Source organism: Micromesistius poutassou (assembly GCF_964030765.1).
Source record: "Micromesistius poutassou genome assembly, chromosome: 4".
Classification (NCBI taxonomy): Eukaryota; Metazoa; Chordata; class Actinopteri; order Gadiformes; family Gadidae; genus Micromesistius; species Micromesistius poutassou.
Window position 1 is genome coordinate 2,808,071 of NC_140274.1, and position 14,931 is coordinate 2,823,001.

The following is a 14,931-nucleotide window of genomic DNA, read 5'->3' on the forward strand; positions in this document are numbered from 1 at the left end:
GCGCCACCTATCGTACCGGGGCATGACATGCTTCGGCCAATGGATCGATTTTCTCACCGCCATGTATACTCGGACAATTGCAGTTGTCCAATTGAGGAGCAGAGTCGAACTATGGCTTTAATGGGATTAAGCTGTGCATGTAAACGTACTGACTGACAGAAAGGGCAGTAGCCTAACGTTAGCTGCATACGAATTGAGACACAGGATAATGTCTTGGGATAAGTCTTGAAGAAGAAACAGAAAACGATGTTCCATTAGCATTGACATTGCCTCCAGTTCCTCCTGTCATTTGTTCTACCGTGTGGTAACGTATCGACTTCACTGCCTTTCTACAGAAACGTGTAGTAAAATAACTACGTTGAGTCAAGTGACAGACTTCTCTGTGAGCTGATTACTGTCATTATGTTGCGTGCGACACGCGGAACGGAAGTGAGTTAAAGAACCAGCTGAGTTCAGTCCCCCAATAAGTCCCAATAATGAGTGCAAAAGCTTCAATCATTAAATGAATCAACACCCTTCAAATGGAAGGGGATAGGCTAGACAGATAGGCAAGGCAAGGCAACTTTATTTATATAGAACTATTATATATCACAAGGCAGACTCAAAGTGCTGCACATAGAAACATCGTCATACAATAAAATAAAATAATGAAAGAAAAGATATAAGTAAAAGAAAAAGAAAATAGATTGATTGACAGCTGTCAAGTTTAGAATTTGCCCCCCTCACCCCCACCATCTCTATTGTGAGGTCACAACACACACTGGACAACGGCGGAATTGTGATGCTATAGAGTCACGTTGCTGTCCTCTCTTCTTCATCAGTTTACCTGGTCCCTCGTGATAGTACCTTGTGTTCATCACTGCTCTCTGCGTTTTTTTGGCTGCTGCTGTTCAACATGCGTTGCATTCCTGAAACACCACCTACTCCAAGATCCTGCAAAGGTACGTTTGGGATTATTAACCGATCATAACATACAACTAATCAGCCTCGCCCTAAGCCCTCACAGGGGCATTGAAGTAAGAGGAACCCAGAGAGAAAGAAAGAAAATACAGATCCATCAGCAACGTCGATTCATCTAAAGAGTGGAGGAAACAATCGTTGTGAATGTGATGTCCAGGTCCTCTTGGAGACCCACCGGACTCTGGCTCCATCCAGACGTCCTCCTCCTCTGAGGTTGAGACGGCTGCCAGCTCCACCCCTGTCTCGGCCCTGCCCTGGCAGGTGGTGGTCCCTGGCCCCTCCCTCAAAGAGGTCATCGTCCAGCTGCTGACTCAGGTATAGCCCTGTAGTCGTAATGAAACACGTCCCTCACAGGGACCAGTACTGTCCGCACAACTGACCACGATCTGCCTTATTCATCTAGCGGCCTATCTTGGTCACATATTGGTTGTAAACGTTGGGTGGGGGGACTGAATGCAGAATGCCCCAGTCAGTCCCCCCACCCAGCTAGAGTAAGTTAGCTGCAAGGTGAATAAGGCCCATTACTCTGACATAGGACATGCATCCACAGTCATGAAATACGCAGAAGTCTGCATTCATATTTACAACAGTAAGAGCACTGAATTACGTGATTAGACATGAACTCTGAGTTACAACCAGAGAATTGCGGCTCATGTGATTGTTCACACTTACCTTAGATCAAGATGATCCCAGAAGTCCTCTGCGGTAGCTTCTGAAGCTCATGGTTGACTTCTTGTGTGCACTGGTGTTGTGCTTCCAGGTCAGCCCTGGACACATCCCCCCCGGGACCCCTGAGAAGATCAGCCGCATCCTCCAGGAGACCCAGCGCCTCCTGGCGTCCTCCTTCCCCTGGGTCAGGGTGACGGAGGACCGGCAGCAGGCTAACTGTCTGCTCCAGCCCACCGCTCCTGGCCAGGTCTGCATGTTTAGACGTGTTACAAGCAGACGTTTTAACTAGAAAAATGCATTTCCTGCAGAAGATGCGATGAGTGCTGTAGTGCAAAGTGAGGTTGAAAATATGTTTTAATAAAGACACATAGTTTAAGATGTAAATAAATGTTAAATGGCTTAAATCAAGTGAAGGGATTTGAACAAAAGTTCAAAAATGGTCTAAATAGGGGCAAGCAATGTGAACATGCACACCATTTAAGAAAATGTAAATGGTTGGAAACAAATAAAGTGACAGCTGAATGAAAAGCGCAAAGCATTGCTCAAAATGCTGAAATGTAAAATGAATTGAACTGAAGAATCTGAAAGGTCAAATGTGTTGCAGTGAACAGTGCACCTGGAAACTGAAATCAAATACTGACTGACGCTGAATTACATTACCTGAAGAAACAAAGTGCTGAAATACAACGTTACAAAAGCTGGAAGCTACACTGTAATACTGTCAAAGCTGGAAGATAGTAATAGTGGTACTAGCTGTATTAGTAGTAGTAGTAGTAGTGGACTGTTAGTAGTAGCTGAAGTAGTTGTAGTAGTAGCTGAAGTAGAAGTAGTAGTAGGAGTCACTGATGTAGAAGTAATAGCTGAATTAATAATTGCACAAGCTGCACAAACAATATACCTTATGAAAGGTAATCCAAGCTAATATGAACATTTAAAAATTTGAATGGAGTCTCTAGGTGAAAAAAGTTTGTAGAGAATTATAAAGAAGAAAGAATAAAACTTAAGAAGAACAATGGTTGAGCTGCATGCAGCACTCACCTAATGAAAAACGATCAGTGACCCGTCAGCGTATTTTAATATGAGTACAATAATCATTGACAATACATTTTATTATGATGCAGCCATTCAATACAGAATAATATGCAACATACTTTAAAGGTCCCATGACATGCCACCAGGTGTGAGTGTGATTAGCCGTTACAAGCCGTTTTGAAAATCGGTCTCTTCTGGCATCACAAGTGGGCGTGTCCACCTAGATGTGTGACAGATAGATCGATTTTTTTGTTTTGGTTTGTTTGGTCAGGGTTAGAGGTAGGGCTAGGGGTACGATGCAGTAAAGAGTATTTGGATGCATTAAATGTGGCAATGTGGTGGCAGCATAGAGGGGGGTGACTCCAGTACGCTGGTTTCATTGTTAAGCCCTCAGGAGGTGTCGTGGGCCTAACTTAACGAAACATCGGTGAAAGAGGGTGCCCACTTGATAACCCCAATGAAACTGCATACTGCTGTTAGATGGGCCATTTGTCTTGTGTTTTTCACCATTGGATGGTAGCTTAGTGACCAGCGTGCTTGTAAGGTGAGTTTGGGCAGGGTCTTCTGAATATGTGTTTTCCTTGGATTTTGGCAAGGGATTATAACATCTGATCCTGTGTATTAATGAAATATTCAAAACAGCTTGTAACGGCTAATCACACTCACACCTGGTGGCATGTCATGGGACCTTTAACTGTACTTTAAAATGAAGATTGTTTATACTTTAATTGAATTGAATCACTGTATGTGCTGGTTTGTTCAACACAAATGTAATACCACAAACATAATCAATGAGTGCGACCCAAGCACTTAGACCAGGAGAAATGACATAATGGCATCACTCTAAGATATGATCTCCCAGGGCCAACATGTTTCTATGTACGTGTGTGTCTTGTGTCCGTCGCTCAGGTGGCCGAGTCCATTGTGGCCCGCCTGGAGCAGGTGTTGCTCCCCAGAGAGCGGCTGGCGGGGGCTCTGGTCACGGCTCCACACGTCCTCAACCACTACACGTCCTATCTGGTGGCTGTGAGTGTAGCCCAGCTGGTCCCACACCAGCTGCAAGCTACTCAGGAGGACATGCAGGTCAGCTACAGAGGCTCAAAGACATGATTTAATTCAATTCATTAAGTTGGGTACAATATGATTTGATGGCTTGATAAAGTGGTAAAGTGTTTCTGTACAGTTTACATTTTTCTAAATATTATGACTTGTAAATACTGCATACATATACAGTTACATATATAGAAACGATGAATAAACATGAGACAAATCTGCTTCAATGTGTCGAAAAACAAAGTTGAGTTTAGTATTTTTCAATCATACGTGTGAGATTGAGGCTCATGGGGTCCGAACTCAAACATCACTCCCCATGAACCCCTCTCTCCAGAGGGTTGTGGGGGCAGAGCGTAGGCCCCCTCAGGGCTCCATGCTGACCGTGAGCAGCGACCTGGTGGACGACCTGCTGGCGCAGCTCATCCTGAAGCTGCACCCCCTCGACAGGGACCGCTACAGGCAGCTGGACCAGCAGAAGCTCCTGGCCCTCACTCTCCAGGTCGGCTCTGGTGATACTACTGCACTACTAGTAGTACGACTACTGCCAGTCATACTCCAACTAGTACTGCACCACTGCTAATGCCAATCCTCATTGATGTCATTGAATCAAATGAAAAATCACCATCTCACGCTCCTGGCTTTTCCTTCGTTGCCTCAGACTCTTTTTCCCCCCACATCCATGGGTGATCTCTCTCACTTGTGCTCCCTCCTTACTTTCTTCCTCCTCTCTCTCTCTCCTAGCTGAGTGCTCTGACATTGGAGACCCTTAGGAGGATGCCTGGTGTGACGGTAGACACCGCTCTCCCTCGTCCCCGCTGGAGTTTAAGGAGACTTACCTTCCTAGCCCAGAGCCTCCTGATGAAGGCCTTTGGGTCCTTCTACCAGGTAGGACTGCTTTCCATTCAGGGCCACTCCGTTAGGAGAAAGTGAAAGTCCTCCATACAACACTGAAAGCTCTGAACAGGATACGTGACGCGTTATTGTCCACAGCTCTCCTCCATTAAGACGTCTTCTCTCTTATTCAAGATCAAGAAACTGATGGCTGTGGGAAACCCCGATCTCCTCCGCTCCATCCCCAGGGCGGTCATCGAGGTTCTTCTGGCTCAGCATCAGGCAGTCTGCACCGAGGGAACCGCTGTCGAGGGTAACCACATAGAAGGACCGACTGCAAATAACTCACTCTGAACCTGTCAAATGTATTGCTTATGAAGTTGAATACCAGTGTTTGCCTTGACTTGTAGAACTATATTTCTTTATTGTTTGCCATCATAATTTCCTTTCAATGTTGTCCAGTGAAATCCCCTTCCATTCGAGGAGTCCTTAACAACCAGTTGAGGTACATCCAATTGTTTCTTTATGATCTCTCACCCCCCTGTTCTTATTTTGCTCTCAGCTCCCAAGGTGGATGAGGACCTAATGGAGACAAGGCTCTTTCGGCAGACACTCCCTGAGACAGGAAGGGATCCCATTTTCCAGGAGTTTGGAACATGGATCCGACACACGAAGATCTACCGCAAGGCTCTTCCGGAAATTAGTGATGATGTCATCGCGGACTACCGCCTCCTGGTCATCCAACGACGTTCCCCTTACACCACCTGGGTCAACGGAAAGTACTTTGTTGGAGATGACTACGAGGAAGTGACCTCATCGGTGGACAACTTCAGCCTGGCTTCCAATGCTTTTGTGGTGGACGGTAGCGGTGAAGCCCTCCAGAGGGACTTCCCCAACAGCCAGAAGCTGCTCCATGGTCTGACCCAATCTGGGCCTTCTTCTCTGCTGCCTCCAGCAGCTCAGCCACTGCCAGGATACTCTGCTACTGCTGCTGCTAGGAACTCTGTCTCAACCACCGTACGTTCATCAAAAGACAATAACATAGACTTTAAGTGTTCAACACTGAAATATCCAACATGAGAGTCTAGTCCATTTAAAACTCCTCAGCTACTTTTTAGACGGGCTCAGCATTCTCTTCCCCTGTGCAACAGGAGACGGTCCTGATCCAGCAGTCAACTGTTGAACGGGTTGTAGAAGAACTGTTCAGAGGCCAGGACCAAACCTTTTACCAGTCACAGGCCCGCAAGTACCGGGCCTTTGAGAAGGAGCTAGTGGAGCATGTCCACCTGCTGCTGGAGAAGGAGGCCGAGACATACAGGAACAACAGAGTGTTCAAACTGACTCTGGAGCGCCTGATGGACCCCGTGCAGGAGGTCTGCTTTAGCTTTTTGTTATTTTCTTTTTAAAATTGTATTTGAACTCAAAATACAGAATGCCTCTAAAGCAATCAATGTATTGTAAACATGCAGTTTTCCTCATCAAACGCTGTTGTGATTCACCATAATATATGAAGCACTTACAACATGATGTAAAATAATGTCATGAGATCAAAATGTATGTAAAAGGTGTATATGGTCAAACCAACTCTTCATTTGCATACTACACATTTGCATACTATAAAAAAATATGAAGACGACTTTCAGCCATTTAGTTTTCCTAGAGAAATGACAGTTGAAGTCCTTCAACAGGTCAAACTGGCCGTTGAGCTTGGGCGGCCCCTGAGACACAAGTTGATGGTGGCCTTGCCCAACACGTGGCTGACCAGGGAGGGCCTCATGCAGGACCTCCAGGTAGCCCTGCTGGCCTGCTCCCTTGTAGCAAAAGAGGTGCTCAACCACATCAGGCCCTCTGTGAGCTTCAGCGAGGAGGTCCAGGGAGGAGACGACACCCCCTATAGCATTAACGTCCCGGTGAGGAAGCCGGAGGAAGGAGACGAGGAGAGTCCTCTCACCCTGCTAGAGGAGCGTCTTCACAAGGAGAACATCGCCAGCAGGGAGGAGTTCCTCACCTGCCCAGACAAGGTCCCGGTTCTTAATCAGTCATTTCAGTACAGACATGATGCACAAGGCAAAATATTTAGTAACTCCAATGATTACTGGTCTATATTAGCACCATTCCTTTTTTATCAAGGTTTACAAATAATTGATTTCCCTGAAAATTGAAGTTTTGTATCTAGATCTATAGATCAATCAATAATGCAATACATAGTAGCATATATTTATATACTCTATTGTCGCTGTAGAATGAGATGTGCTAATATACCTCATCTGTGCTGTGCAACACTATTTGCTCAGGAGCCTGAGGTGAAAGAAGTCCAAACCAAAAAGAGGCCCTTCTCTTGGCTCCGCCGGCTCCTCAGCCTCTTCAGCTGCAAGAAGAACTGAGGAACTGATGAAGCCTGCATGACTCTTTGGAAACCTACAATGTACATAGATTAGGACACCAAACATCTACATCTTATTTGGAAACCTAACTCTTATGCCAATCAGGGAGACCAACCATGGACATCTTCCACAACTTTGGACCCCAACCATGGACATGTAATCTGACCAACCAACCATATACATCTAATATGGACACTTCAATTGACACCAACTATTTGTTTCATTTAACATTGTATCATTTTGTTATATTTTACTTTTATTTTATTTAAAATGTTGAAACCCTCTACATCCCCCAATGATGCTATCCCCTCTCAGACCATCAAAGATGCCATTGAAACCATTGGTCTAAGCATTCTGATCATTATAAACACATGCCTTGTCTCTGGCACTGTTCCCTCATGTTTCAAGCATGAGGTCGTCCAGCCCTTGCTTAAAAAACATAACCTGGCTCCAGGCCATGTTTAATGAATCTCTGTCATCTGGACAGCTCCCAACCCTATGACAAGCTGCAGTAACGCTCTTAACCAAAAGGGGGTAAAAATCCACTTTAGTGCTCCTCCTACCGCCCAATCTCTCTGTTGAATGTGGATTTCAAAATTGTATCCAAGGTTTTGGCGGCTAGACTGGAGACAGTTATCTCACAAATCATTGCGACAGACCAAACAGCTTACTTACTTACTGCCTACCGCCCAACTTTGGGTATAGGCCATGAACAAGGGCTCTCCAGTCGTCCCGGTCCTGGGCCAACTTCTCTAGCTGTCCCCATGTATGGCCACACCTCTTCACATCTGCATCCAGGTCGCGGCGCCAGCTGTTCCTTGGCCTGCCTTTCTTCCTTTTCCCTTGTGGGTTCCAAAAGAGGGCCTGTCTTGTTGTGCTGGATGCAGGCTTGCGGAGGGTATGGCCAACCCATCTCCAGCGTCTTTGGAGGATCTCTTCCTCCACAGGCTGCTGTCCTGTTGGCTGCCACAGCTCCAGGTTACTGATGGTGTTCGGCCAGTGTACCCTTAGGATTCTTCTGGTGTTGATGAAGGACTGGATTTTCTTCATGGTGGTGACAGTTGTTCTCCAGGTCTCTGCACCGTAAAGTAGAACAGGCTTTATCATGGAGTTAAAGATCCTGATCTTGGTGTTCCTAGGCAGTTCAGAGGATCCCCAGACTTTCTTCAGCTGGTGGAAAGCTGCTCTTGCCTTTCCAATCCGCACCTTCACATCCGCCTCTGTCCCTCCCAGCTTGTCGACTACACTGCCAAGATAGGTGAAGCTTTCCACTTCCTCCAGTGCTTCTCCTTCTAGCCTGATGGGGGCCATGTTGTTGTTGTTGACTTTGAGGATCTTGCTCTTCCCTTCATGTATAATGAGTCCAAGTCTTGCTGAATGAGTTGCAATGATATCTGTCTTATCCTGCATTTGTTGCTGAGTGTGGGAAAGAAGAACTGTTAAACTGTAAAAACTAAAAAAGTAAAAACAGTTTAAAAGGTTATTATTGCACATTACATGTTGGACTCTAGTTTTGGCGTTCATTTATTGCACAGATGGCCCTGGGATAAAAACTGTTCTTTAGTCTGTTTGTTCTGCCCTATATGGTCCTGAACCGCCTCCCTGATGGTAGCAATTCAAAGAGGTGATGGCCAGGGTGGGATGAGTCTTGGAGGATGCTGTTGGCCCTCTTAAGGCAGCGGCTGTTGTAAATATCCTCCAGGGATGGGAGAGGACATCTGCATATTTTTTGGGTAGTGTTAATGACCCTCTGGAGCCCTTTCCTTTCGGCAGCGGTGCAGCTGCTGAACCACAGTGTGACACCGTAGCTCAGCACCGACTCAATGGAGCTCCGGTAAAAGGACACCAGCAGTCTGTCTGTGAGGTTATTTTTCCTTAGGATCCTTAAGAAGTACAGTCTCTGTTGGGCCTTTTTTTGTATTGTTGAGGAATTTACTGTCCAGGTCAGGTCCTCCATGATGTGGGTGCCCAGGAACCTGAAGTCTGAGGCCCTCTCCACACTTTCTCCATTTATGCATACTGGTTGAATGTCTGTTTTATTTCTCCTGAAGTCAATGATTAGTTCCTTGGTTTTGGATGTGTTGAGGATCAGGTTGTTCTCTGAACACCATACTGCCATCCACTGTATCTCCTCCCTATATGCAGTCTCATCCCCTCCTGATATGAGCCCCACAATAGTTGTATCATCTGCAAACTTGATGATTGCATTTTCCGGGCGGGTGGGAGTGCAGTCATGTGTGTGGAGAGTGTAGAGTAGGGGGCTCAGCACACAGCCCAGTGGGGAGCCGGTGCTGAGGTTTACTGCTGAGGAGAGGTGGGGTCCTACTTTAACTCGCTGGGGGCGATTTGACAGAAAGTCTTTGATCCAGTGGCAGATGTGTTGTGAGAGTCCAAGGTCCAGGAGTTTTTCCACCCGTCTGTTTGGTATGATGGTGTTAAAAGCGGAACTGAAGTCGAGGAAGAGCATCCTGGCGTAGCTCCCCTTTTGTTCCAGATGTGACAGTGTGGTGTGAAGAGCTGTGGCTATAGCATCCTCTGTAGACCGGTTTCTTCTGTAGGCAAACTGATGTGGGTCAAGTGTGGCTGGCAGGCTATTTGTGATGTGATTCTGGACCAGTTTCTCAAAACACCTCATGATGATTGGTGTAAGAGCCACTGGCCGGTAGTCGTTGAGACAGCTGACGGTGGTTTTCTTTGGTAGTGGAATGATTGTGGAGGACTTCAGGCAGGGCGGGATTGTGCACTGGGCCAGGGACTGGTTGAATATTCCTGTGAACACAGCAGCCAGTTGGTCTGCGCCGTCCCAGGTCATCGGCAAAGTCGAGGTCATCCAATTGTGTCCAAGGTGTCCATTGGATGCCATTCCTTTTGACCAAACAGGCTTCATCCTAAATAGACACTCTAGCTCAAATTTTAGAAGGCTTTTCAGTATTGTTTATTCCCCTCCGTCCTGCACCCCCGAAATGGATATATCGCTTGACTCTGAAAAAGCTTTTGACCGGGCCTTAGCAGTGGCTGCTCCACGCTTGTGGAACCAACTGCCACCTCACATACGTGATGCCCCCTCCATTTCTGGCTTCAAATCAAGGCTCAAAACCCACCTGTACACCCTGGCTTTTTCTCCCCATTAACTAATTATCCTAACTATCTTACCTCTGCACTACTATCTTTGTTCATATGTGGATGCCTGGGTTTTATGTCTTTTTTATTTTTTTTATTTAATATTGTTCTTTTTACCTTTAATTTTTACCTACTGAATGCACGTGTACAGCACTTTGGTCAGGGCGAACTGTTATAAATGTGCTTTATAAATAAATTGTACTTACTTTGATGTTGTTTTTGATTTGCCATTTTATATTTATGTTAATTAAACCATATGATCATTCCTTTTTTGTGTGTGAGTGAAAGTCCACAGCTGTGTCTATAATTGGGCTGTAATATTTCTTTAAACATCTTCATGACTGAAAAAAAGAAAACATTTTCATTCATTAAAACAAAGGAGTTTAAAACAAGTATCAAGTATTATATTTATTCTAAATATGTATTAAAGGTTGAAAGCCACTCCTTCTCAATAGATGGCACTCTTTTAATGTAGCGTGCTTTTTCTTGCTCCGATTTTCTTTGTTGGCTTGTTTTTGCGACAAGGAGGTGTCCTCAGAGAATAGGCGAGTTTCAGATCAAGCATGTGTTGCCTCGGATTACACATTGTTTGTGGATTTAAATGATAATTTTTCATTTCAACAGTTTGACCGTTTATCAATTGTTCAGTTAAAGGCTGTTAGACGTTACGCTCCCTGCGACTGGCGTGGACGATCTCCCGTCCACGCCATTCTCTGAAGAATAAGTCCCGCCTCCGAGGCTCCCGGTTCCCTCGGTCAAATGTCTATGGGAAATAACATGTGGTTTTTGAATGATCGTACATAACAAACTCTGTAGGTGGAGGAGAAGTAAAAGCTGCGTCACGTTTTCAACTACAACTGTTTTCATCTAGTTTCAACTGTGTTTTTGGATTTTTGGTGCTGTTAAAGTAGCATTAATAATCATTTATTTCTTTAACGGCACCGACAATCCAAAAACACAGTCGAAACTAGATGGAATGTGTGTGTAGCTCTTTGTGCATTGGTCGCACCTGTAGGGCTTCTCCCCGGTGTGGGTACGCATGTGGACAATCATCGTGGCATTGTTGGGAAAAACCTTGCCACACAAGACACAGGGCTGTCCCTTGTGGCCGCCCCGAGGCCCAGGCAGCTCCTCACGGTGGACGAGCCACTCACTGCAGTCCTCTTGGCTCTTGGCCACGCTGTGGTCCGCAGACAGCGAGCTCTTAGCCTCCGGTTTGGATGCGGTGAAGAGGGTGTCATGGCCGTCCACCGCCAGTGGGCCCTCCCCATGTCCGTAGACGCTCAGGATCCGCAGCTCCCGGTTGTGACTGGACATGTGGGAGGAGCCAGGGGGGTCCACATGCAGACTCTCAGAGGTGGCACCGCACTGTGTGCTGCTGTCTCTAATGTCATTGCAGTCTTCTTCAGAGAGGAAAACAAAGACAAAGAGATGTAATGGTAATAGTATTAATGGTATTAATTCATTATTTGTACAAAGGGATACAGTATGTACTTTGTACACACTTGGAAGAATTATATTTTGACAATCTTTCCTTCTAACTTATTTTTTGTTGATTATGCCTTTTCCTTGCCCCCCTTGGGGTGCTCAAGGGTCAAAGGCTCCAGCTGAGAAGGCACCACTACATCTCCGCCTTTTAAGGAAGGAGGTCATAAAGACACAACCCGGGTCATCTGTTGTTTCCTATCACATGTTTTACCAATACTGTAGTTATATTGGGAGTCAGAGCTGATCTCAGCGTTCCTGACACCTGTCTGCCATGAAGAAGATGTAAATCATTCATTCTACTATCATTCTACTTTTTTTTAGTTTTCTTTTTACTTATCTATTATTTTCTTTTATTGTATGACAATGTTTATATGTGAAGCACTTTGAGTCTGCCTTGTGTATGAAAAGTGCTATATAAATTTGCCTTGCCTTGCCTACAAGGAGTCCTCTTGTTTAAGCACGGCTCTGGTCATGATGCTTTTCAAAAGAGGACCAGGCTTTTTAGCGCAGGTAGAATCGTGTACATTCTCAGTTGATCAAGGTTGTTTGCTTGCATAGATGCAATGTGTATTACTAACCTACAGCGGGCGTGCCTCCACCAATATCCTCTTCAACCTTGATTGAAATGGTGTCTGGGGTCCTCTGCTTTCCACATAAAGAAGGAAACACACACAAGACATATTTTTTCATTTGCACAGAATAGTTAATAGTCAATCCCCACTAACGACACATTGAATCATAAAGGGGTGTGTGTTTCTATGGGTGTGTGCTGGAGTTGTAACAGAGGAAGCATCTCTTTTGGATGGTGAATGAGAAGATGATTTCAAACCTGCACACTCTGCTTATCGCGGCAGACCAACCGCTCGCCACACTCCAGGCTCTTGGCCACACCATCTCCAAAGGCATCGCAGTCTTCTGCAGAGTGAGAAAAAAAAGACAGAAAGTAATTGTTTTGATACACTGTTTGCATAAAAGGAGGAAGTGTGTATTTGTACATGTGAAAGTAACTATTTAAATGTATGTGTATGTAACATTGACACAGAGGGTTACTAATACTGCAGACACAGATTCACAGTTTCGGCGAGGGATGTCTCCTCCAGCACCCTCCTCCCTAGACTCAAAGCTCAAGCAGGTGACCAGGTGGAGGACACTGAACGAACACCGGCGCAAAATGATCTGAGCACAACATGACATGCGACTCGTGAGACAAGCGCAATTACTCTATTTTGACAATAACAAGCAACACTGTGCTTCCCTGTAAGCTTATCAGCTAACTTTTATACATTTTAAATGTATTGATGTTTGATGTGATGTCTGTCGTGAAACCCGTCTGGGCTCTTGACTGATTCCATCCTTGAAATGCTCCCAAGTTTGACCCGTGTTTTAGCAGGGCTCTGGTCATGATGCTTTTCAAAAGAGGACCAGGCTTTTTAGCGTAGGTAGAATCTAGCAGCCTAGAATCTATGCTGCCAGGAATCTACGTAAAATCTAGTTTGTGTTCATTTCACTTACTTTTTCATTTGGTTTGCTTAATGCCAACTACCTCTTGTTTTGACTCTCTATTGCTGTCTTTCTACGGCCATTCTTTTCTTGTTCATACCTTGGATTGTATCACAATAGGCAATAATGGTTGAAGATTACCCACGTATCTAAGTAAGTGGAAAGTACATACCTTCACTTTTAAAGTGGGGCCTCAAAGTCTTTAAGGATAGCTGTGTGCCTACAGTACGTGTTTCCAGTTGGTCTGCAACATCCCTTGAGAGACGCAGCTGAATGTACATGCTTGATGTGCTGGCCTGTGTAGAGACAACAAGGTCAAATTAGTACTCCATTTATTACTTTGTATATAATCCAGGTGCAAGTTGTAAAAAGATAGAAGATAAGCATATTTAGTGAACTACATTAGCCTAATACTTAAAATTAGATCTATGAAATGATAAAATGATATTACATTACATACATATATCTTTCATATATTTTAAAAGTTCATGTCATCATCTCCATTCATCTCATTACAATTACATCAAGCTCTGCAGAAATCTGCTAATAACCCATTGATTGAATCAGGTGTGAAGGAGAAAACAGGAGTGGGCCTATGTATTTAGGAAGAGTTATCAGGCCATAATTATCTCCTCATTAGTAAGAACTAGAACTACTGCCGTCACGTAGCTGCTAAAAGATAGTTGTATTCGTTTGTAGTAGAGTGACCAGACATTCTTAAATATTCGGGACATTCCCGAATATATTCGGGACATTGGTATCCGAGCAGTAGAGCTCAGTGCCTGTACCCCCTTTGCCTGTAAGACGCCTCGAATTGTGCCTATTCTCATCTGATGACCCTGCACAACACTCGCGTTACAGTGTGCGTATTCTCACACACACACACACACACACACACACACACACACACACACACACACACACACACACACACACACACACACACACACACACACACACACACCTGATGCTATCTACCTTTACATTAGCACCTTAGTTGACTTACTTGTCCGAGGTTTGTAGCTGAGCCAAGGAGAGTTGGTACTGATCCATACTTTATTTTCAGACGTTCAGCAAATCCAGCTCTGTATTGGCCCAAGTTTAGGAAGCAGTCGTCAGTGAAATGTTTGGCGCAGACATACAACACTTTGGGAAGTTGTGTCGGCGCGTTTCCAGATAAACTAAAATTAACCCACTGGTTCTTCAGAGGCTCGGATGAAGGAACTAAAAAAAGATTTTTGTGTTCATTTGTACATCCAAACACTGAGCAATCCCCATGCTTCGCTCGTTTGCGACCCATGATGTCTCTCCAGGAAAAAACAATGCGGCGCTCGCACGGTCCTAGCTCATTTCATCATGGACTGTCAGATCCATCAGAGCCCGTCTACGGACGGGATCTATTATTATCTACTATCGTTATCATCTATCACTCCTATTAGACATCCTCTGGTAGCATCCAGCTGCAGCCCCGGAGCCGGGCACTGGTGTGCTGTGGCAGCCCGTTTTTTTCGTCTTTTTCCGACATTTTGCGTCACAGTCAACGCTGTTCGACTTACTGCAGTGCGTTCCTGCTGCCTCGGACAAAAGCCTTCCGAGTTTCACTTGTGACGTAATTTCCTGTCTCGTAGCACTTTAGCGTTCCCGTTCGTCTTTGTGATCGTGTCATGTCATTGGCTAGTCGTTGTTATTGTTAGCTACATTAGCCTCTTTAGCAAACCAGCTCGAAAACAACATAACTTTACATTGTATTGCACGCAATGCATACATTGATGACCGTAATAAAGTAGCAATATAATCAAGTGTGTAAGAGCATTTAAAATCGAAATTAAAATGACCAACGTGTTACAAATACAAAGAAAAAAATCTCTTCACGGGCGCAGCCATTTTTGTTGAG

At 44.9% G+C, this 14,931-nt stretch overlaps 1 protein-coding gene across 1 annotated transcript; it reads right to left on the minus strand.

Annotated features, from left to right (window-relative positions):
- Positions 1 to 10,973: 10,973 nt before the first annotated feature.
- On the minus strand, positions 10,974 to 14,931 carry LOC311342382 (sal-like protein 1; the record flags this gene model as incomplete). The annotated part of the gene is made up of 6 exons (XM_084467223.1): positions 14,594 to 14,931; positions 14,044 to 14,122; positions 13,210 to 13,333; positions 12,367 to 12,452; positions 12,116 to 12,179; positions 10,974 to 11,452 (listed from the first exon to the last, which is right to left on the minus strand). The coding sequence occupies exons 1-6, from the start codon at positions 14,701 to 14,703 to the stop codon at positions 10,974 to 10,976; spliced, it is 942 nt and encodes a 313-aa protein (XP_084323349.1). The 5' UTR covers positions 14,704 to 14,931.